This window comes from Chiloscyllium punctatum, chromosome 10 (assembly GCF_047496795.1).
Source record: "Chiloscyllium punctatum isolate Juve2018m chromosome 10, sChiPun1.3, whole genome shotgun sequence".
NCBI classification, from domain to species: Eukaryota; Metazoa; Chordata; class Chondrichthyes; order Orectolobiformes; family Hemiscylliidae; genus Chiloscyllium; species Chiloscyllium punctatum.
In genome coordinates, this window is record NC_092748.1 from 41,117,550 (window position 1) to 41,141,774 (window position 24,225).

The 24,225-nt window shown below is 41.3% G+C and overlaps 2 protein-coding genes across 2 annotated transcripts in view; both read left to right on the plus strand.

The window, feature by feature from the left end:
• LOC140482061 (tomoregulin-2-like) overlaps positions 1–9,750 on the plus strand; it is a 95,584-nt gene extending 85,834 nt beyond the window's left edge. Inside the window, exon 10 of the mRNA XM_072578966.1 lies at positions 8,696–9,750. Coding sequence (XP_072435067.1) covers positions 8,696–8,792 — 97 coding nt within the window. The 3' untranslated portion in view covers positions 8,793–9,750. The remainder of the gene's footprint in view (positions 1–8,695) is intronic.
• A 9,612-nt stretch (positions 9,751–19,362) lies between these two features.
• Positions 19,363–23,480, plus strand: LOC140482060 (caveolae-associated protein 2-like). Its single transcript, XM_072578965.1, has 2 exons — positions 19,363–20,171; positions 21,970–23,480. The coding sequence occupies exons 1-2, from the start codon at positions 19,701–19,703 to the stop codon at positions 22,753–22,755; spliced, it is 1,257 nt and encodes a 418-aa protein (XP_072435066.1). The 5' UTR covers positions 19,363–19,700; the 3' UTR covers positions 22,756–23,480.
• Positions 23,481–24,225: the final 745 nt, after the last annotated feature.

Sequence of the window (24,225 nt, forward strand, 5' to 3'; positions counted from 1 at the left end):
ACTCCTGGACTTTAATGATACAGAAGCACTGACCCTAAACATCCCAATCATCTGTCTGACCATGTCCAAGCCCCCAGAGTGAGACCAGGTGATGCCCTTAACTGGCAGTAGTAGGTCCTCTTGATTAATGAGTTCTTCTTGACTTTACTGAGGATAGCTGCCTTTCTTTCATAAGATATAGAAGCAAAAGTAGGCCATTCATCCCATCAAGACATGATTTCAGCTTTTGACAGCACTTTGGAGCTTACAAACATTTTACATTACAGTGCTTCTGCCAGATCACTGTACAGGGCCAGACAGCTAGCTCACACAACTGTACAGGATGCATATGGCTCTTAACTTGCTTTCTTAACACTTGCTCACTTTGCATTTATTTGGATGCTCATATCTGACTTGCCTTGCCTTTTAGCACACTGCCACTTCAATGAGAACTTACAGTCCGGCAGCATTTTTTGGTTGACTTGAATCCTAGAGCAGATAAAAAGACAGGCAGCATATCAGCATTGCCAGCACCAAATTGTCAAGGGGTTCTGCCATTCTCACATTCCAATCACTTAATCTGCACTATCATCACCCTTTCTCCCTCAGTACTCCAACCACCAATCCCCAACACCATCATTCACACTTTGTGTCAGCTCTGATGAAGAATCATTTAGACTCAACATTAGCTTGCTTTCTCTCCATGGATGCTGCCTGACCAGCTATGATTTCCAGCATTTTTTCCTTTCAGTATAGATTCCAGTATCTGCAGTAATTTGCTCTGTACACCTATAGCATATGGGTTAGAGTGGCAAACAAACTGCATATGCTTCTCCCCTACATCAAAGACATCTCGGAAATGATTGCCAGACTACTCAGACCCCTTGGCATCATGGTAGCCCACAAACCCACCAACACACTAAAACAGCAGCTAATGAATTTGAAAGATCCGATACAGACAACAAGCAAAACTAATGTAATTTACAAAATACCGCGCAAGGACTATAACAAACACTACATTGGATAAACAAGCAGAAAACTAGCCACCAGGATACATGAACACTAACTAGCCACAAAAAGACATGACCCTCTCTCACTAGTGTCCTCATATACGGGTGAGGAAGGACACCACTTCGACTGGGATAACATATCCATCCTAGGACAAGCCAAACAAAGACTCACATGAGAGTTCCTGGAAGCATGGCATTCCAACCGGAACTCTATCAACAAACACATCAAGTTAGACCCCATCTACCACCCCCTGAGAAAAGGAACATGAAGTGACTTCACCACAGGAAATAACATCACCACAGTAAATCACCACCAACCCAAAGAAACCCAAACATATAAATAGAAAGCAGGAATTTTCAGCATTGCTTTGCCTGAGGCCCACTGAAGATGTTACCTAGTAGGGTAGCAAAACGTCTGGAAATGAGCCTTCCAGCTCAGCGAGCAAACCTACATCCAAAACCTCAACCTGAGCTACAAATCTTCTCAAAACTCACTTTAACCAAATTGCCATGACTAGAAGTCAAAGGGAGAGACCAGACGTTAGAAAAGTGAAGGGGTCTACAGTCAGGCAGGAGTTGCTGCAATACTCAGTCAAGAGCATCACCTGATCCCAGTCCAAGGGGTTAGTCCTGGTCAGTCAGGAACTTGGTGTGTTACAACTAGTCTCCAGGTGAGGTTTCCCAATCTGTTACAGTTCTAGACAAATCATTCAGCTCCTAGGTGAGGAGGGATGAACTAGCTTCCCTTTTTATTCATGTGTCCCCTGTCAGTTAGACACAAGGCTAATTTAGAAAGGATCCCTTCCCTTTCTCCCAGTCTAAAGGAAGTTTGCTTTTAAAGGAACTATCAACAGCCTGGGAATTACCATTGACCAGAAGCTCAAGTGAACTCACGGTATACATACATTGCCTGTAAGAACAGATCAGAGTCTAGGAATACTTAGCGAATAACTCGCATGCTGACTTCCACCATTTGCCTGTCCACCATTTGCAAGGCATAAGTCAGGAGAATGATGGAATATTCCCCACTTGCCTGAATGAGTGCAGCTCCAACACTCAACAAACTCGATACCATCCAGGAAAATGCAAGCCAATTGACTGGCACCACATCGTCAAACATCTACTCGGGCCACCATCAATGCTCGTTAGCAACAGTCTTCCATCTACAAGATGCACTGCAAAAATTCAAAGATCTTTAAATAGCACCTTCCAAACTCATGACCATTTGCATCTAGAAGAACATGGGAACACCACTCCCTGCAAATTCCCCTCCAAGCCATGCACCATCCAGACTTGGAAATGTATTGTAGTTCCATCACTGTCGCTCGGTCAAAATCCTGGAATTCACTCCCAAAGCACTGTGAGTTGACCTATAGCACATAGACTGCAGTGATTCAAGAAGGCAGTTTGCCACCATTTTCTCAAGGGCTACCAAGGATGGGTAATAAATGCTGGCCAGCCAATGATGCCCACATCCCAGGAGAGAAAAAAATAATTCAACCAGGTTTTCTCGAATTAACAAAGAAGTGCATTTATTAGTTACTAACTGCAAGAAAAATTAATAATGCAAACATAGATTAAAAATTCAAAATGAGCCTAAACAGATTTTTAAAAAGTGAGTGCAGGCAAAGCCCTAATACAAGGTGTTTCATATTGCCTTTGGCCTTCATGATCGTCTCATTAAAGTGCTAAGTCGTGACTGCACGGATGAATACATGAATGAACAATGCCTAACATCTGTTGCAAAGTGAGACATGATTTCCTATGCACAAAATCTTGTTGACTATCCCTAATCAGTCCTTGCTTTTTCAAATACGTGTAAATCCTGTCCCTCAGGAATCCCTCCAATAACTTGTCCACCACTGATGTTAGGCTCACCAGTTTCTAGGTCCCTGGCTTTGCCTTACCACCTTTCTTAAATAGTGGCATCATTTTAGCCAACCTCCAGTCTTCTGGCACCTCACCTGTGGCTATTAATTATACAGATATCCTAGCAAGGTGCCCATTAATCACTTCCCTAGCTTGTCACAGAGTTCTAAGGTACACCTGATCAGGTCCAAGGGATTTATCCACGTTTATACATTTTAAGATGTCCAGCACTTCCTCCTCTGAAATATGGACATTTTTTGTAATGTTGCTATTTATTTCCCAAAGTTCTCTAGCTTCCATATCCTTCTCCACAGTAAACACTGATGCAAAATACTCGTTTAGTATCTCCCCCATCTCCTGCAGTTACACACATAAGTGGCCTCGCTGCTGTTTAAGGGGCCCTATTTTCTCCCAAGTTACTCTTTTGTCCTTAATGTATTTTTAGAATCCCTTTGGATTCTCCTTAACCCAAAGCTATCTCATGTCCCCTTCTTTTCCTCCTGATTTGCACATCTACTGCCTTTATACTCTTCTAGGGTTTCATTCAATTCTTGTCGGTCCTTGAGGGTAGTAATATCTGGATTACCCCTGGTGCCACAAGTTAGTGAGAACAGATAAATGCGTGGCTGAGGAATTTATGCAAGGGAGAAGCATTCACATTTGTGAATCATTGGAATCTGTTCTGGGGTAGAAGTGGCCTGTATAAGGAGGACAGATTGCACGTGACAAATATACTGGCAGGGAGATTTGCTGGAGCTGCTCGGAAGGATTTAAGTTATTAGGTGCATCCAGACAGATAGTGAGAAAAGAGATTAGTCTGAGACTGGTGCACTTGGAAAAAGGAGCAAGTCAAGCCATCAGGGCAGGCAGGAACATAGCACAGAACAAGGTAGGACTGATAAATTAAACTTCATTTATTTCAATGGAAGAGGCCTAACACATAAGGCAGTTGAACTCAGGGCATGATTGGGAACATGGAACTGGGATGTCATAGAGATAACAGAGATCTGACTCAAGGATGGACAGGACAGGCAGCTTAATGTTTTTATTCAGGGATAACATTACAGCTGTACTTGGGGAGGATACTCCTAGGAGTACATCCAGGGAAGTTATTTGGGCGGAACTGAGAAAGGCAAAAGGGATGATTACCTTATTGGGATTGTGCTATAGATGTTCCCAATACTCAGCAGGAAATTGAGAAGCAAATTTGTTATCTCGGTTATCTGTAAGAATAATATAGTTGTAATGGTAGAAGATTTTAACTTAAAAATATACATTGGGACTGCCATAGTATTAAGAGTTTGGATGCAGTGAAATTTGCTAAGTGTGTACAAGAAAATTGTGAATGTACACACTAGAGGAGGAAAAATTGACTTTCTGTTGGGAAATAAGGCAGGGCGAGTGACTGAGGTGTCAGTTGGGGAGCACTTTGGTGCCATTGATCCTAATTCTATTAGTTTTAAAATAGTGATGGAAAAGGTTGGACTGGATCTAAAAGTTAAAGTTCAAAACTGGAAGAAGGCCAATTTTGACGGTATTAGGCAAGAACTTTCAAAAGTTGACTGGAGGATTGATAAAGGCAGAGTAGTCAATGTGATCTATATGGACATCAGTAAGGCATTTGACAAAATTCCACATGGTAGACTGGTCAGCAAGGTTAAATCACATGGAATACAGGGAGAACTAGCCATTTGGATACAGAATTGGCTCAAAGGTAGGTGACCGAGGGTGGTAGTGGAGGATTGTTTTTCAGACTGGAGGCCTGTGACCAGCGAAATGTCACAAGGATCGGTTCTGGGTCCACTGCTTTGCATCATTTATATAAATGATTTGGATGTGAACGTAGGAGGTATGGTTAGTAAGTTTGCAGATGACGCTAAAATCGGTGGCGTAGTGGACAGTGAAGATGACCTCAGAGTTCAACAGGACCTTGATCAGATGGGCCAATCGGCCGAGAGTGGCAGATGGAGTTTAATTTAGGTAAATGTGAGGTGCTGCATTTTGGAAAGGCAAATCAAGCCTGGGAAGTGTTACTGAACAAAGAGACCTTGGAGTGCAGGTTCATGGCTCCTTGAAAGTGGAGTGGCAGGTAGATAGGATAGTAAAGAAAGCGTTTGGTATGCTTGCCTTTATTGGTCAGTGTATTGACTATAAGAGTTGGGAGGTCCGGTTGCAAGCTTTACAGAACATTGTTTAGGCCCCTTTTGGAATACAACGTTCATTTCTGGTCTCCCTGCTGTAGATGGATGTTGTGAAACTTGAAAGGGTTCAAAAATAATTTATAAGAATGTAGCCAGGGTTGGAAGATGTGAGCAAAAGAGAGAGGCTGATTAGGCTAGGGCTATTTTCCCTGGAGTGTCAGAGGCTGAGGGTTGACCTAATGGAGATTTGTAAAATCATGAGGGGCACCGATAGGGTAAATAAACAAGGTCTTTTCCCTGGGGTGGGGGAATCAAAAACTAGAGTGCATATGTTTAAGGTGAGAGGGGAAAAATTCAAAAAGGACCTAAGGGGCAGCTTTTTCACACACAGTGTCATGCATGTATCTAATGAGCTGCCAGAGGAAGTGGTGGAGGTTGATACAATTACAACATTTAAAAAGGTATCTGGATGAGTAACTGAATAGGAGAGGTTTAGAGGGATATGGGCCAAATGCTGACAAGAGGGACTAGATTAATTTAAGATATCTGGTTGGCATAGATGAGTTGGACCAAAGGGTCTGTTTTCATGCTGTACAGCTCTATGACTAATCCAGGGTACTTCTTGATGATGAATAATACCCCAATGTAACTTCTCCCCTCCTTCAGATTTACGAAGACACTGTTTAACTCTGACTTGGTAGTCACATAAGCAGGTCCTACTACTGTAATAACACTTGATCAGATATGTGACAGTTGAAAGCATGTGTATATCCATTGAAGTGAAAGCAAATTTACAGTAATATGTCACTTGGACCACCTATATTGCCTCAGTGCTTTTTTTCATTACCCTCCCAGTATATCCAGGCAAAATCCTGCATTCTGCAGTTGGAATAGAAGGAGTTTGCTGTGTCATCATTGAGCTTGATGATCAATCATGATCATAATGGATAGCAGAGTAGGGTCAAGTGGTCAAAATACCTACTCCTGCCCCAATCTTCCATTTCTTTTCCCCCATTGATCCTGTTAACCTGGACTATTTGGGCAAACAATTCCAGAGGCTTTTGTGGGCAGAAGTCTCCCAAAGCAGTGGAGAGGATTCTGGCCAGTTGTAGGCACAATCTCCTCAGCTGCATCTTCTACAGGGTTGGGGATCATGGGCAGTAGGAGGTGGTGAGGCCTGGCCCCTTTGGGGTAACTGGAGAAGAAACCTTTGGGCCATCTGCATGTGGTTCCTACCTGATCCAGGTACTTAATGGCACCAACTTGCCTCATTGTGAAGAGGGGCACCTGGAATGAGGTTAAGGTAACTCGTCAAATTCTCGCCTTGCTGCTGATGCTGAACATCAATGGCTAAAGTGATGATTTGCAGATCTGCATGCATCTCAAGAAGGCATTGAACACTCTGCTCAACCTAGCTTTCCATGGTAACTAGAAACTTGTGTGTGAAGACAGCAATACACACACATGTGCCAGAGGCTGCAAGGTACTGATAATGTTGGTGGACTCATCCAGTCTTTCAATCCAGTTTATTGAGTGTCTCCATGCATGCAGTTCCTGTGACTGTGCATTTGCAAGAAATCATTAATGGCAAACCATGCGGTCATCTTCTGCCTGGACCTGAGCAGATGCCTCCACAACTAACTGTGGAGACTTGCCAATGATGTGATCACCAAATTGGTTCATGAAATGTCATAAGTGCTAATGATTTCCTTTGATCGTCTACAGGAAAGAGCACGGCCGTCCTCTCCACCAGCCAGTCTATCAGTGTCTCCAGGTCCCCTTCTTTGAAGTGAGGTGTAAACTCCTTGGCTACAACAAGCACTTTCAACACTGATACTGCATGATTGCATGGGAAAGGCACCATGGAGACCAAATGCATTACAAGATGCACTGCAATAACTTGCCAAAGCTCCATTGATACAGTCTTCCAAATGTTGTCATGGTCCTTGAATTCTCCCTCCAAAAGCACTGGGTGTACCTCATACAGCAGTTCAAGAAAGCCACTCACTACCACATTCTTAAGGACAGTTAGGAATGGTCAATAAATGTTGGTTTGCTCATAATAACCACATTCTGTGAATGAAGAAATAAAATGGCAGATTTGAATGCAAACATACACGACTGATCTGCAGATACATAGTTTTTGATTATTCACAGTTAAGTGACTAAAATTAGGGACTTCTTGCAAGTTTGTTCTTATTAAAATGCCCAAAATATTGTGGAAATGAGAACTTAGTTAATGAAGCATAAATTATTGAGAGCTACATCTATTTTAGAACTATAGTGTATTTGCATAGCAACAGAAACTGGTTCTGATGCACACAAAGAAGCATGTGATAGAACTTGTTTTTCCTATTTTTGACTTAATGGCTGTTTTGACATTCATTGAAGAAAAGTAATTATGTACTTTGGTTATTTACTTTCTTGCTAACATAATATGCATATAGGCCTTTTTTTTAACTGATGACCACGTCCTATCTCCAAATCCCAACTCAGTTCTAGCATGTGACAAGATCCTGAGGACACACTGCCTGTGACCACTCCACATCAAATTGAGAACAATTCCTGTCCCCTCCACACCAAAAAAAGAAGGCTGCTATCCCAGTCAGACAGCTAGGACCTCGCCTGAGTCCCACTGAAGATGTTACCTAGTAGGGTGACAAAATGTCTGGAAATGAACCTCCCAGCTCAGCGAGCAAATCTACATCCAGCTAGGACCTCAGTAATATCACTGCTAGCAATGGCTATCACTGAGACAGCAACTCCTAGGGGATGGTACAATAATGGCAAGATGCCCTCATAGAGATGAATTTAGTTTGGGAAAACTACGTCTCGACAAACAGGACCTGACAATTCATGTTTTGGGGAATGGGACTCCGGTGCACCAGCAACACTTGATGTGCAGACAGTCATTGATACTAAAGGATCCCTCCATGGATCATGGAGTATCCATCAAGGAGCGACCCTGCTCTGGTGCTTGCTGGGGGGACGGATAGACGCCTGACAATCTCTCTTGTGGCATCAGGCAGAAGTGACAAAGGTGAAATACCTTTTGGTGCAGGAAGTAACCCTTAATTGGCCATGCAAGTGTTCAGTTAGCAGTCCCCTAGGTGATCTGCTGCTGGTGATATGGTAATAGGAAGATGTCAAGCTCCCTTGCTATGCCTTCTGTACTGGAAAAAATGCAGCTCATGTTAAACATAATAATTTGTTTTCCTTTTCATCATTATGTAGTGATTGTGTTTGCAATATTTTTATTTGAGCATAGTGGCAAGTTTTATGTTTGATGTGATGATCTGATTGCCAACACTGAGTATTGAGGCTCTTATATGAAGGATCAGCAGTAGGGAAAGCTGCCAGAGGATACTGATTTCCTCAGAAATTATAAAGGTGTATGACATTTTAGGCCTTTTTTTTCCATTTAGGTTCCAATTATTGAAATGACTAATTTAGCTGAACAGGTGTTATTTCCTTCTCTATCTATTTAAACTGCATCGATTGATAAAAATGGAAATTATGTCGCAGTGAATTTTGATATATTTTCAAATGTCTTTATATGAAAACATTCCAACTATTTTCATAACACACCATGGGTTCTTAGCCATTTATTCTTGTGTTGCAAAAATGTATAAATTGCTTTGAAGTAAAAGATAATCTTCCATTTCTGTGAATTAGTAATATTATTCTTATCTGCAGAAAATGTCCCCGGGGCAACAGAATTCAAAGACAGAAGCAAAATGCAACACATTACAGTTCCGACAACACAACAAGAGCATCAACAAGATTAATTTAAAAAAAAGCATGATTGTACAGCTGCAAAAATAATTACACAGTTTGGACTATTATCATACAAAATGGAACAACACATGTTGCCTTGCATTTGTGGTATACTACACCAATGAATACATATACTACAGTTATATTTGATTATGTCTGAATATATTTCAAATAGTATATAGTGTCTTGATGTGTTTTTCTGTAATAAAAATAAATGGTTAACGATTTATATCACAATATTGATTTAATTTGCACATGAAGTACTATAAAGCTGGACTAATGGAAAATAAATACTTCTGTGATGTTTCTGAATTTTTTAAAGATGAAAATGTGCTTTGAATTTTTTTTAAGAAGCAAGTAATTTGTATGCTCAGTCAGATATTACCTATGTTAAGTAGAGAAAATAAGATTCTATACTGTTAATTAAAAATTAATTTTGGGAAGCTATGAGTTAACCAGAGGTTTATCATAATTTTTTTTTACTCACTTGTTACGAAGGCCAGTGAGTATTAAAAAAATCCATACATTTATAAGGGCAATGCTATTTATCTGAATTCAGTAGTATTGTATACATGACAGTGTAACACACCATAACAAAAGGATCAGTCAACAAGGCTGTCTCAATTTAAACAGATAAATTATGATCAGTGTAATTAGTGAAGTATCCTATTTTATATTGTGTGTGCTTTTGCACTAGGCTAACTCAAAATGCACCGTTTACATAAACAGAAGAACGTACATTTTACGCAACTTTTACCAATTGGTTACAGGTCACCCTTTGTCAAAAACAATGATTAAATGTGTTGCATTGACCAAAGTGGTAGTAACTAGAGGATCACACATGTACTTTTTGATAATGACAAAGAATAGTTAGGGCATTGTTTTGCTCTGTTATGGATCCTCATTTGAAATATACATTTCCAGTGCTAACGTTTCATAATAATATGACAAAAATAAAAATATTACTTCACAAATAGGCAGTTTTGAATTGTTTATTTGTCTCTGTTTACTGTTACTATGTACCCTTTAACAATTCCATGCCCTCTCCCCATGCATTGTCTAAGCAATTGAGTAGAACCAAAAGTTGGAAACCTGAATCGTATATTTAGAATTAGACATAAATTGCTGAACAAATTCAGCCAACTAAATTGCCTTAAATCAAGCACAATGCAAGCAGAGTTTAAACACAAATAACTTACTTTGGTGTATGCTGAACAATTCTTATATATTACACATGGGGTCAAGTGTTAATCAGATTTCCTCTTTTCTATAAAGGAAAAAAGCATTCTTTTTCCAATGTGAGAATCAGAGCAGGACAAAATGACATTATAGCACATTTTCTATTTTCTTACTTAAATGTGCGTGTACCATTTAAATCTTATGTATATTGCTATATATAGATACATAAATATTTGAGCATTTTTGGTTACTCATAAAATTATGCTCCAGATTTTGCTGCAGAAATAATGGTGAGGCTAATGACAACACTAAAATAAATCAGGTAGTAGCTTTCACTGGAAAGTATCTCACCAAGGGACTGAACAATGAATTACATGAAGTTCCTGTACTTGTGTGACTGATGTATACTAATTTCTCTGAGCAAAATATTCGGGCTTTCCATTTCACTACATGTAATTTTTTTAACGACCTGATAAATATTAATTATTGTCAAACCATCACTCTGGTCCTGAAAATTAGCTTTCAACAAGTGAGGGCTCTTTTTCCATAAGATTTTAATCATTATTGTTTCTAATTTACTTTTTAAAAATTACATTTTCTTCTCTCCCCAACTCTCTTTATCTCTATTTGATTTTATATACCTGATATACTGTATTTCATCCTGAGTTCAGCTTCTGATTACACTTGCACAATCACTGCAAGTGTATCTACCTGCTATTTTCACCTCTGTACTTTTGTATCTTTCTTGACCCATCCACTACTGAAATCATTATTCACTCACTTGTTACCTCTTGACTATACCAACATACTTCTGGGTAGTCTCTCATAATCTGCCCCATGTTAACTTGAGGTCACCTGAAGCTCTGCTGCTGTGTTTTAATTTACGCCAAGTCCTGTTCTGTCACCACTGTGCTTGCTAATGTACTTTCACTTCAAGTCAAGCAATGTCTTGAAAAGAAAATCACAATTCTTATTTTCTTACTACTTTGTATTAGTTTCCCTACCAACATACTTCTGTATCTCAAGCCAAACAACATTCTAAAGTATTTAAGACTGGAATACTGTGAACAGTTATTGTTCCCTTTGCAAAGATATACTGGCATTATGGGCCAAAGAAGGTTCATTAAGTTGACCTTGGATATGGAGGAATTTTCTTTATGAGCAGAGATTTGAGTTTGTACATACTGGAGTTTAGAAGAATGAGAGATCTTTTTGAAACACTCAAGGTTCTTGGGGAGCTTGAAAGGGTAGATGCAGAGAGGAAACATTTAGAACCAAGTGGCATAATCTCAGGGGTGCCCATCAGAGATGAGGACTTTTTTTTCTCTTTTAAGGGTAAAGAATCAGGAACTATTCACTGCAGAGGACTATTGAGGCTGGGTTGTTAAGTACCTTCAAGGCTAAGATTAATAGATTTCTAATTATTAAGGGAATCAAGGGCTGTGGGGATTAGGCAGGAAAGTGGAATTAAGGGTTACCAGATCAGCCAAAATCTCACTGAATGACGGAATGGACTCAATTAACTGAACAGCCTATTTCTGGTCCTACATCATATGATTATCTCTAATTTTGATTATTTGACCATACTGATTTTTAAAATCCCTCCACCTTTGGTAGCTGTGCCTTTAGCTAAGTAAGCCCAAACCTCTAGAATTCCTTAACTGCATTTCTCTACCTCCCTTCCCTCATTTAAGACTCTGCCATAAGATCAAGTTTTTTTTCCAGAAAGTGGCAATCTCACACAGATTGCCCATCTGGCCTTTTGTGAAAGAAGAGAGCTCCACATTTCTAAGAGAAGATTCCAATCAAGGCTCCCTCAGAAACGCAGAGTCGTACTTCAATTCTGACAGTTCTTTCATAGCACAGAACTGTCAGAGGAAGGTAAACCATGCCTCCTTTTCACAGCAGTCAGTTGTTGTATTGTGAACTTCAAAAGCTATAAACAACCACTTTGACAGCTGCTGTCAAACAGTAAATACATAAGGTAAGTGGTAGGGTGCACAATCAGATAAAATGCCTGGTAAGAATGGTGGCTGCTGCGAAGAGTGTGGGGTGCCAGAGGTAGGATGGCAGATTAGTCGGGCATATAGGGACTGCTAGGGAAAGGAAGGTGGGCAGGGTGCTGGGATAGGATGCTGCATGGATAGGTTGCCAGATGGATAGATTTAAGTAGAAAGTTGCCACCCAGGTAAATAGTACTGTGAAGAAGGCATATGGCGTACTGGGCTTTATTGGTAGAGGAATTGAGTCCCGGAGTCCTGAGGTCATGTTGCAGTTGTATAAGACTCTGGTGTGGCCTTATCTGGAGTATTGTGTGCAGTTTTGGTCACCATACTATAGGAAGGATGTGGAGGCACTGGAACAGGTGCAGAGGAGGTTTACCAGGATGTTGCCTGGCATGGTAGGAAGATCGTATGAGGAAAGGCTGAGGCACTTGGGGCTGTTCTCATTGGAGAAAAGAAGGTTTAGGGGAGATTTGATAGAGGTGTACAAGATGATTAGGGGTTTAGATAGGGTTGACAGTGAGAATCTTTTTCCGCGTATAGAGTCAGCTGTTACTAGGGGACACAGCTTTAAATTAAGGGGAGGTTGGTATAGGACAGATGTTAGGGGTAGATTCTTTACTCAGCGGGTTGTGAGTTCATGGAATGCCCTGCCAGTATCAGTGGTGGACTCTCCCTCTTTATGGTCATTCAAGTGGGCATTGGATAAGCATATGGAGGTTATTGGGCTAGTGTAGGTTAGGTAGGCTTTGGTCGGCGCAACATCGAGGGCCGAAGGGCCTGTACTGCGCTGTATTTTTCTATGTTCTATGTTCTAAGTAGTTTTGGGGAGGTGTAGCTGGGTGTGTGTTTGTGCGTGTGTGTGTGTGTGTGTAAGTATGGGATCAGTTTAATAGTTACTCGGGAGTTAGACTATGTATTTAAATAGTCACAATTTCGAGGTGTCGGTGTTTGACTGGGATATACAAAGTTAAAAATCACACAGCACCAGGTTATAACCAGGACAGCCAACTGAAGGAGCAGAGTTCTGAAAGCTGGTGCTTCCAAATACACATGTTGGACTATAACCTGATGTTGTGTGATTTTTAACTATTTAAATAGTCTAACCTTGCCTGAGTAACTTTTATTTAATTTTATCAGAACCCTCCAAGGTTAGATTTTAATGGGTTTCAGGTGTAGAGAAATTGCCCAGAGGAAAATTCAATTTCCCAGACGATTCCTTCACAGTGTGCTATGATGGAGATTCCATAGGGTCCCCATACCCAACACCCACCTAAGTTCACATAATGACTGTCTGGCCATCAGAAACTCCAGGCCAATTGATCTTCCAATGGCTTAGTAACATATTTTATTTTATGATGCACTTGTGACTTGCTTTGGGATATCTAGTAAGTTAAAAATGCTACATAAATTGTTTTGTTTTATATCTTCACACTCATTTTGCCCCTTTGTGGAATAATAGGGAATGGTGAAGGGATTAGCAGGCTGGTTATCAATTAGTTGAACCATGCAATGAATGCTATCCATAGTCAACAAGTCCTGGAGAGATTCTTACATCTGGAACTACCTACTAACCCTCAAGATTTCCTACTTTATATAAAAATAAGTTGTTATTGATTTGACATTGAATGAGCTATTCTAACTTACATTTCCTTGTTCAAAATTTGCATTGCTCCTTAAAGATCATTCAGTCTGATTGATTGGGGTGATACACAAGTGTTTGAACCATTCATAAAGGCTGTTGTGCAAAAGCCCATTGAAAGTCTGTGGGCAAGAGAGACTGAAATCAATGGTTGATGGTACTTCTTCTCCACTAAGAGCAAAGTCCAGTCCATTACTATGAGCATAATTTGTGACAGTTAGTATTACTACAGTGAATAATATGTTCACAAGAAAAATACCTCTTTTAGAGCCTTTACACAAAGTATTTTATATGATATCTAGTCAATGTTTTTGATCAGGCAGTTTTTATTGCTTGTGCAATTTTATCACATCAATGGGGCATTACAAGATATGCTTGCAATATTGTTTTGCTTAATAATTAACATCCTTTTGTTAACTAAAGATACAAACAAAAAGTTATTTCATTGCTAAAATTAAAACCCATACTGCATATAAAAAAATTGAAGTCTGTAACTGAAATGCTTTCATTAATTACCAACCTGCTTTCATACTCTGCAAACCTCCAATCTCTGCATCTGTAATTGTTCATAACCATTCTGAGCTTAAGAGCTACAACTGGGTGAATAAAATATTTTTGAGGTATGAGGTGTCTGCTCCAATTGATATCCACATTCCCAAGTTAGGGAGGAGAAAATTGACTTGTAATTTTGCTCCTGGTTACTTTCTTCAGCTATTGCTGGGAGGCAGTTGTGTAAAGTCAATATTGATGACAAAGACAACATTAATGAAGATAGCAGTGGGCTCAGTACACTGCCTCCCAAGCATGATCAAATAACCTTCCAGTTGTCACTGTCTAAGCTCTTAGATAATTAATATTATAATTTAGGAACAGTATCAGACTACAACTGGTACTCATGAGTTTATATCTACATTAATTATTGGTTTCAGTAAAATAAAGAAATAGCAATTCCATCAGTGTCTAGACTTCTTCTTATCATAAAAATCTCTCTCTACACACACACATTAATTCACTATGTTTTCCCTCCATTGATTATATGTGTCTGTCACTTAAACAAATTAATTTCCCTTTTCTCTATTGCTCTAATGAAACTAAAATGGAGGTGAAGTTCTTCAAGTCCCAGTTGACCTACACAGGGCTAGAACACATTCAGGAACAATGATAGGTCGATGCACATTCACGTGTGCATGCACAGGGCAGAATACTCTTATAGTGTCAAGAGTCCCGAAGGCAGAGCTTGAGGTAAGTGGAATTCCTGCTTGGAGGCAGGATGGAAGGCCCCATGTAAATCACATGGACAGCCAATTAGCTATGTACTGTGATGAAGCCCAGCTTAATTGTACAGCAGTAGTAGGCAGGAAATCACCAATGATGCCATTATTTCATAGTGATCAAAAGTCCTCAAGCCATAATTAAATAGCAACTGGGTAGGCACCCATGCCCTCCAAACCAGCAGTACCATTCTGTTATCTGACAGATGGGTTTTGAACTTGAACAGCTCCCAACTTGCCAAACTTCAATTCATGAAACTGCAAGCCATCACCATGTGCCATCCAACTGTCACCTTTGACCAGCCTTCCATCAAACCTAGCCCTGCCATCTGTGACCCTCAAGCCATCTACCATCACCATGGATCAAATATCAACCTAGAGCTGCCATCCATCCCTGGTACCTAACTTGATTTGGAGCATCTGCCGTCCTCACTTCCTTCTTGTCAATACACATCCACAATCCTCCCGATCTTACCTTGAGCTGTTCTTGGTTATTTCTCCTAGCACACCATTGGCCAGATCTTCTATCTGCATTTGGGAGTGATTTAACTTCGCTGAATCATCCAGCTCCCTCTCTTTTCCCACCACAACCCAACTTCTCTCCCATGGACAGCCATGTCCAAACGACCTGGACATTGCCACCTGCACTTCTTCCCTCCAATCCAGTAAAGTTCTCCTCATAAGTAAAAGAACTTTTCTTTCCAAATTCACTTCTCTTTCTAAATTGCTTGCTGCACACCAATTAACCAGTCATGAATCTGAAGACATGTAATTCTCATTTGCTACTGACTTAATCACAAAGGGTACAATCTACATTGGTCAACATTGTTTTAATGCATTAAAAATAGGTACCTGCTGTTTGCTATTGGGAATCATGATCAGTCTTTGATCTGTCATCAAATCAATTCCCAACTTCCATATGGCATCAGGAATTTGACATTTCACCTCCTGCATAATTAAGTATCTGCCTCATTTTCCTCTCTTGGGTGCTTCAATAGATTCTACCCACAATTAAGGCAGATGGTATGCACACAAGGATCAGGGACAACCAGGTAAACATTCAAACACACACACCTAATTAGGAAGAAACAAGCTTGGTTCCAGGAGCAGGTGGAACCACACCCACATGCAAATAGTGACAGGCAGACATGCACAGTCCAGAAGAGTCAGACACACAAAAAATACGATCAGGGACAAGTAGGCCCAAAATCAGGACAAACAGCCAAATACACAAACTAAAGAAAGTCAGTGACAAGCAGACCATGGACAATGACAAGTAATAGACATATACACACACACATGTCGCAGGTAGATAGGATAGTGAAGAAGGCGTTTGATATGCTTTCTTTTATTGGTCAGAGTATTGAGCACAGGAGTTGGGGGGTCATGTTGTGGCTGTACAGGACATTGGTTAGGCCACTGTTGGAATATTGTGTGCAATTCTGGTCTCCTTCCTATCTGAAAGATGTTGTGAAACTTGAAAAGATTTACAAGGTTCAGAAAAGATTTATAAGGATGTTGCCAGCATTGGAGGATTTGAGCTACAGGGAGAGGCTGAACAGGCTGGGGCTGTTTTCCCTGGAGCATCGGAGGTTGAGGGGTGACCTTATAGAGGTTTACAAAATTATGAGGGGCATGAATAGGATAAATAGAGAAAGTCTTTTCCCTGGGGTCAGGAAGTCCAGAACTAGAGGGCATAGATTTAGGGTGAGAGGCGAAAGATATAAAAGGGAGCTATGGGGCAACTTTTTCACGCAGAGGGTGGTACGTGTATGGAATGAGCTGCCAGAGGAATTGGTGGAGGCTGGTACAATTGCAACATTTAAAAGGCATTTGGATGGGTATATGAATAGGAAGGGTTTGAAGGGATATTGACCGGGTGCTGGCATGTGGGACTAGATTGGGTTGGGATATCTGGTAGGCATGGACGGTTTGGACCGAAGGGTCTGTGTCCATGCTGTACATCTCTATAACTCTATAACATGCAACAAATGGCACAGGCAGACAACCAATCATACCACCAATAACACAAGCATACAAAGCCACACAACTGAGACACTTGGGGCAAGCAGGCAGATGGAATTAAACAAGCATGGTGGCTGTATAAATGCCATTGGTTGAGAAAGCCTTCATTCACTGTTGGTTAGAGCTTTATTAGTTATTAGATTAGATTCCCCACAGTGTGGAAACAGGCCCTTCGGCCTAACAAGCCCAAACCGACCCTTTGAAGAGTAACCCACACAGACCCATTTCCTTCTGACTAATGCACCTAACACTATGGGCAATTTAGCATGGCCAATTCACCTAACCTGCACATCTTTGGACTGTGGGAAGAAACCGGAGCACCCGGAGGATAACACACGCAGACACGGGAAGAATGTGCAAACTCCACACAGTAGCCCGAGGCTGGAATCGAACCCGGGTCCCTGGTGCTGTGAGGCAGCAGTGCTAACCACTGAGCCACTAATCTATCTTAACACCTGATCGTTGATTTAAAAAAAGCAAAACTTGACAAATCACCTTAAAAGACCCTCATCACTGTTAAAAATTTGTGTTCCTCAAAGATATGTTTGTGTGGCTCAAAATGTGTCAAGAACAGTTCGTCGAGCAAAGGAGGTAACTGCAGTGTTTAGCTTTAAGTGATTAATCAGTCAAGCACATGAACTGGTAAAGAGAACTTTGCATATCTCTGTTTGCTTACTTTCCGTTAACACACTGAAATCAGTTGTGTAAACATAGTGAAATGCACATTTTTAAACACTTGCACGTACGTCGGAGCGGGATATAGACTAATGCTTCCTAATGAAGGGCTTTTGCCCAAAACGTCGACTCTCCTGCTTCCCTGACGTGCTGTGCTTTTCTAGCATCACACTTTTCGACTCTACCAGTTGAAAGTGGCTACTAACGAAACCTGAGGACCACCACACTCTCGACTCTTATCTCCAGCATCTACAGTCCTAACTTTCTCCTATTAATAAAACCTCCCCTCCCCTTCTCCAACCGATGCCAGCAAAGCCAAATTCAGACTAAGAGTCATAGAGCTGAATGATTGCCAAATATTCCTGGGAATTTTCGCAGTCCTCGAAAAGGTGGCTCAACAGCAAGAAATGTGGTAAAATAAGGTGAGAATGAAAAAAAAGTTTTTTCAACGTTAAGAAAAAGTTAGGTAAAAACCTCATTAGTGAGCAGTGAGCGAGCTCCTTCTGTATTTGCATTAATTATGTCTTATTATTAGCCAATCTCATTCCTTGTATGCAGTTCATAATTCCCTCACGCACTGTGAGAAACTAGATGGCGTTAATTTCCAGTTTGAAACTCAAGGCGATTAACTGGCGGATGTAGTTCACCGCTTCCTTCACCAAGAACCCCTCTGACGGTCTACCCATTGACACTTCATGAATAATGGCCGCTTATACCCTTTGGCGGGGGGGTGGTGTAAGGCTATTCATTAATGATATGAGCAGTGAAAGATTGCATTAGCAAAGTTACCCAGTTCCCTCTTTCTACAGATACTCCCTGACCTGTTGAAAATTTAGATTCAGTGCAACATTGACTTGTGAAATCAAGACAAAGTTCCTGTAAAAATCCATTGGGCAGACTTTGTGGAGAAATAATTAGAGTTACTGCTTCTAGGGCCTTTAAGGATGACTCGAGGTTAGTAACCTTATCATTTTTAACCAAGTAAAAGAAAGTTGACTGTTTATCTCTCTCCACAGATGCTGCCTGAGTTGAATAATTTCAGCATATGTTTACTTTTTTTGCTGTCCTGGTTTCTAGCCTAGGTTGGTGTGTGTGCGTGTGTTGTATTAGCATGTGGAATACAGTATATGGCAAAGATGAGGACGTGGGACTTTCTCTCAACTACGTGGAAGGATATGTGTTGCCGGATCTAAAGTCGTAGGTTGTTGCTGTGGTGTAAAAATGTATTTATATTAACAGTGATTGCTGAACATGACTCGCAAGGTGCGCGCCTGATTGTACATTGTTGCAGAGCACGGGGTGCTGAAAACTAAAGGTACTTTGGTAAACTATCCTGAGCACTTTACATCACAAGCTAAATATCCCTAGCCCCTCCTTCACATTCCGTGGATTCAAGTGCAAGAACTTTACTGCCACCTGCAGGAAAACCTTCGCTCCTACTAAAGTTGTCTCGGTCTAACCTTCCCCAAGCCAGGGCTGGGAAGTTCTCGGCAGTTTCGAAACAAAAAGAAATACAGCGATTCCCAAGATTTATTTTAAGTTTACACTTAAGATTGTAAGCAACTTTTTTTTTTAAAGACGTGATCTCAAGTAAACAGCTGCTAATGCATTACAAATGGCTTATTTTAAAGTCTGTTTGTGCAGTGTGTATAAAGGTCAGTGGTGTTCCTATGAGGAACGACCGCTGCACAGCTACATTTGCACAACTTTAGAACATAGCAGCAAACGTCCAGGAAAACCGCACCCGTCACATCGACCCTTCCTCCCCGCCCCCTTCACCCAATTGCAACAGTGGGCAGGGGGCCAGGCTCCTTTTGATTTGCTTTAACAGGATCCGGACGTTTTGCAAAATGTTATGGCATTTATGGAAAAAAGTAATTTCCAAGGGAGCCCAAACCCCGCCTGTAGCAAGGCACAAGTTTTACTGGGCGGACACGTATAGCACTGGACCTTGGGAGTTTTCCGTAACTGGATCGCCGCAGGCAGGCGGTGGAGAGAAGTTACAATAAACAGCCCCAAGGCAAGGAGGAGGGAACCGGTCTGAAAGAAGGAGGGAGGGGTGTGAGCTTTAGTCTTTGCAGTTTGCAACTGTCTCCCGGCTGCAGCGCCGAGATCGAGTTGCAGGGGAGATGGGAGAAGACGGAGTGCAAGCGGAGAAAAGCAGCGGGCAGGCCGTGCAGGGCAGCCCGGAGGCCGGCCCGAGTGTGGAATCCAGCCCGCCCCCGAGCCCGGCTCCGGCCCCGGCCGGAGGCTCGCTGATGGACGGCTCGCAGGTTAACGCGATCACGGTGCTGGCTCTGCTCGACAAGCTGGTGAACATGCTGGACACGGTGCAGGACAACCAGAGGAAGATGGAGCATCGTCAGATCGGGGTGGAGAGCTCGGTCAGGGGCATCCAGAGCGACATCACCAAACTCTCCAAGAGTCACACCACCACCAGCAACACCGTTAACAAGCTGCTGGACAAGTCGAGGAAAGTCAGTAGCAACGTGCAGGAGATGCGGGAGCGCCTGGACAAGCAGGCGGTGCAGGTCAAGAAGCTCGAGAGCAACCAGGCGCAGCTCCTGAGGAAGAACAACTTCAGAGTGCTGATCTTCCAGGTAAGTTAAACTGGCCCTTCCCGCAGAGCGGTGCTGCTCTGCAAACGGGTGTGTCACAAACCCTCAGGGTAAAGTGCTGACCAGTACCTGACCACAGCAATCTCTTACTGCTTATTGGCAAATTCAGAAAATGATCCTGCACTTGGGAGTGGAATTAGCAATTGCACCCGACCCAGCCTTTTTTAGACCCACTGTATCTGGACTGGGCACAAGCACCCTTTCGGACAAAGGATTACAAGTGATTAAACGTGTGCAGTACGTTGCATATTTGGCTCTCTGAACCCTTTTCGATCAGCTAGTTTCAAAAGCAGTTGGTTGGGTTCTGTTTTGCAAGACTGACCCAAATAGTTTGGCTGCTCCCCCGTGATGTGTTTGAAATATTAATAGCATAATCGACTTGGTCCCCGCCCTACCCTCTTGAATCCTGATGGCTTTTCCATGTCGCTGTACGGCGGATGAATCTCTGTGTTTGGTGTGTGAGCAGGTACGGGTTGGGTTGGGTTGGGCTGGGCTGAGTTTGGCAGTGAATCCTCCCGCTCTCAGCTGTGTGCGCCTCTTGTGCTGGAGCTGCAGTCACTTCACTGGGCCCGGGAGCAGCTTATTTTCGGGAAGGGTGGGATGGGGTTGGAATGCACAGCAGTAAAGTCCGCGATCGTCCCGCCTGAAATTTAACACCTCACCGCAGCTTCTCAAACGCATTCCGAACGTGTAGCATTAATTTGAGGGTTGCGAGGTTGATCGGTTTGAAGCTTTCATCTGCTTAAGCTTGCATTACCCATTTCGAGTGAGATTGTAGGGGAATGAGTCACAACGCGGGGAATTCCTTCCCATTTAAGTAATCGTGGGGCCACGTTTATATTTACAGCAGTCGCAGTATTTTGCTTTGAATTCCTTGGACTTCGAGAATTTCTCTCTCGAACTCACCAGATTTGATCTTGGAGGAAAAGTTATACGTTCTAACAGTGATTAGCAGTCGATATGCATTGACATTTACATGTCTTTCGAGCCCAGCTTTCCATCAACGCGGCTTCCAACTCGTATATTGATTTGATTGGTAAGATCCTCAGTGAGGAGGACTCTTTTTAACGTGGTGCGGTCGTTGCACTGCAGCTCTCAGTTTTGGCAGGACAGGTCTTGCCGTCTTGCCATTTGGCATATTGGGAAAGATTACAGATCCTGGAATGAGACTCTCTGGGAAATTCACCAGTGCTTGAAAGTAAATAATCCATATTTAACTTTTTGGGTTACTGTTAGGTTGCTTAGGCTAATATTGACCAGAACCTCAACCCAAAGCACGTGTGCCCAGAGGAGAATCAGGGCAAAAGATACATATGAAGCCAACAGAACTAAATCTCAATTAGAGTCATCACAGTAAATGAGAGTGAATGCCATCTGTCAATCTTGGAGCAATTCTGAGTTTTTCTGAATCTGTTGACCAACCAGGCTTTGTGTTCCTCAGATTTTTACCAAGTGCTGATCATTGAACTCATAACCTGCTGATTTATTTCCAGTGAATTTTAGTTCTTAAGATAAAATTTATAGTAACCTTACTCAAGTTTTCACACTCAATCAAAAAACGGTTTTCTCAGTTTACTGTTGCATCAGTTAGATTGTTCAGTTGCCTTTTTGATGCAGAACTTCTAACATTCAGCTATTAATATATAGTTAAGAAGCAAACTTTTTAAAAGCTAAGAAGGAGCAGTCTTGCTCTGTAGCTCTTTTTTGGAAAGCTTTAATTGTGTTTTTAAAGTTCTGTGGTGTGAGCAACTGTTAATTTCTGCTTAATGAATAATTGCAGGAGGAAACAGAGATTCCAGCCAAAGTTTTTGCTGATAAGCCAAAAGATGATGTGGCAGCAGAGGAGGGTGTGGATGAGAACAAGCCAGTGGAAGATAGTCTTCCTTCGCTGGAACTGTCCTCGGATGAAGACATCCATGAAGGTGAAGACAATGATGGGGAAAGATCTGAAAAGTTGGAACAGTCCAGGGCTGCAAAAATCAAGCGATCAAGCATGAAGAAAGTTGATAGTATCAAGAAAGCATTTTCCCGTGAGAACATTGAGAAAAGGATGAATAAGTTTGGCACAAAGATTGTATCTCCAGAAAGACGAGAGAAGATTAAGAAGTCACTCACCCCAAATCAACAGAAATCGCAGTCAGCTAAGTCCTCCAACTTCAAAGTAGCCCCTATGACGTTCAAGGTGAAAAAGGTGAGGAATGGGGAGACTCCTCCACAGAGCCCCAGTGATGCAGTTGTTACCATGGAAACTGACCCATCTGGTTCTCCTGAAGACAGCGAGTTCCCTGAAGTACACTTGGGCCCCAATGTTTTGACAACTGAAGAGGTTAAGGAGATGATGGAGGATGCAGAAGATGAAGTGAAAGAGGCAGAATCGGCAATGGCAAGTAGCAATAACAGGGGCATTGTGATGAAGGCAGAAAGCACAGAGGAGGCTGATATTTTGCTGGAGACTCACCCTGAAGTCCCATCAGAAGGCAAAGTAAGACACATAGGGCCAAATATAGAGTTGCACATTGAGGAAACAGACGAGCCCGCTGTTCTGCAGATAAAGCAAACTGCCTAAATCCCGGGGAAATGGATCAATAAACCTCAATTTCTACACAAAAATCATGCTTATAGTTATTAGCTACTGTAACTATATGGGAAGTGATGGCTAGTTAGGGAGACTTGAAGCATGTTGGAGGAGGGAAAATGAAAAGGAAGAGATAAGTGAGTAATAGTCAAAGTTATGAAAAATGGCACTGGGCTGTGTTTATACAATTGTGTACGTGGTGAGGAAGTAAAAATGCTTTGAAACTCTGGACAAAGTTTGTGTTACATGGTTTTTATACTTAGAGCAATGAATGAAAGTTGTAGGACAAACATTGAAATGTATCTGTTTCATACATAAAATACTCTATTTTGATTCATAGATGCAAGCTATTTTGGTATACACCAATTTGGGGGGAAAAAAATTGTGCATAAAACTGGTTAACTCAAACTTTACAGTGCTACTTTTTTAGTTATTGCTACTCCCAATGTAAATGTAAGCAGTTCAGTTACCCTGGTGTCATTTCATGATCTCTGTAATGTGGATGAATTCCAGTTTCTATCACACTTTATTGCTGATTTGAGTAAAGCTTTCCTGAAATATAATGCCACAATAAGTATACAATCTAATTATCTCCATATGTAATATATTACTTTGTGCACATTCTTGTTGATTTCCTGTTTGCTACTAAACAAAATTAAAGCTTAAAATGTTTTATAATCATAATTAAATATGCAAATAAAGATGATTTAAAAGTGGTTTCTTTCTAGTTATTCCTTACCATCCATAACAACACTATGGTAATCAACCATTAATAACATATTTTGCTGATTTAAAACAATGTAGAATACATATCTTCCGACATTCATCCCTAATTCCTGCAGATATCTGTGTCTACTAGTCCGATTTAATTCACAGTTGTTTCCTGGTGTGAGTTTTGTGGTGTCAAACAGAAGAATACTTAAGCATGTATCTCAGTGACAGTTTCAGCACTGATGCACACTTTTGAGCAATAATTCATGTAATGTACTGTTTACTTGCCAGAATTTGTATGTCACAGAGAAGGCTGTGTTGACATATCGTGACTATTCAAAACAAGATATGCTAGGATCACACACCAATCACAACTGGATTCCTTTACCTGTCGGTAACAACTGGAACAAAAACAGAAATTGCTGGAAAAGCTCAGCAGGTTTGCAGCATGGTGGACAGAAATGAGAGTTGGGTCGAGTGACCCTTCCTCAAACTTCCTGTACACATATACTGCTAGATCTGCTGAACTTTTCCATCAATTTCCACTTTTGTTTATGATCTGCAGCAGCTGCAGTTTTGTTTTCAGATTGAATTAAAGCCGGAATTTGGAATAGAGCATGTGGTTATTAGTGAGCTTTACTTTTCTGCCCCTTCTAGGCACCATTTGTGATTATGATACTTTGGGTAAGAAAATGTGCTCTACCTTTCTGCATTCAACAATAACTTGTATTTATTTACATCTTTTAATGC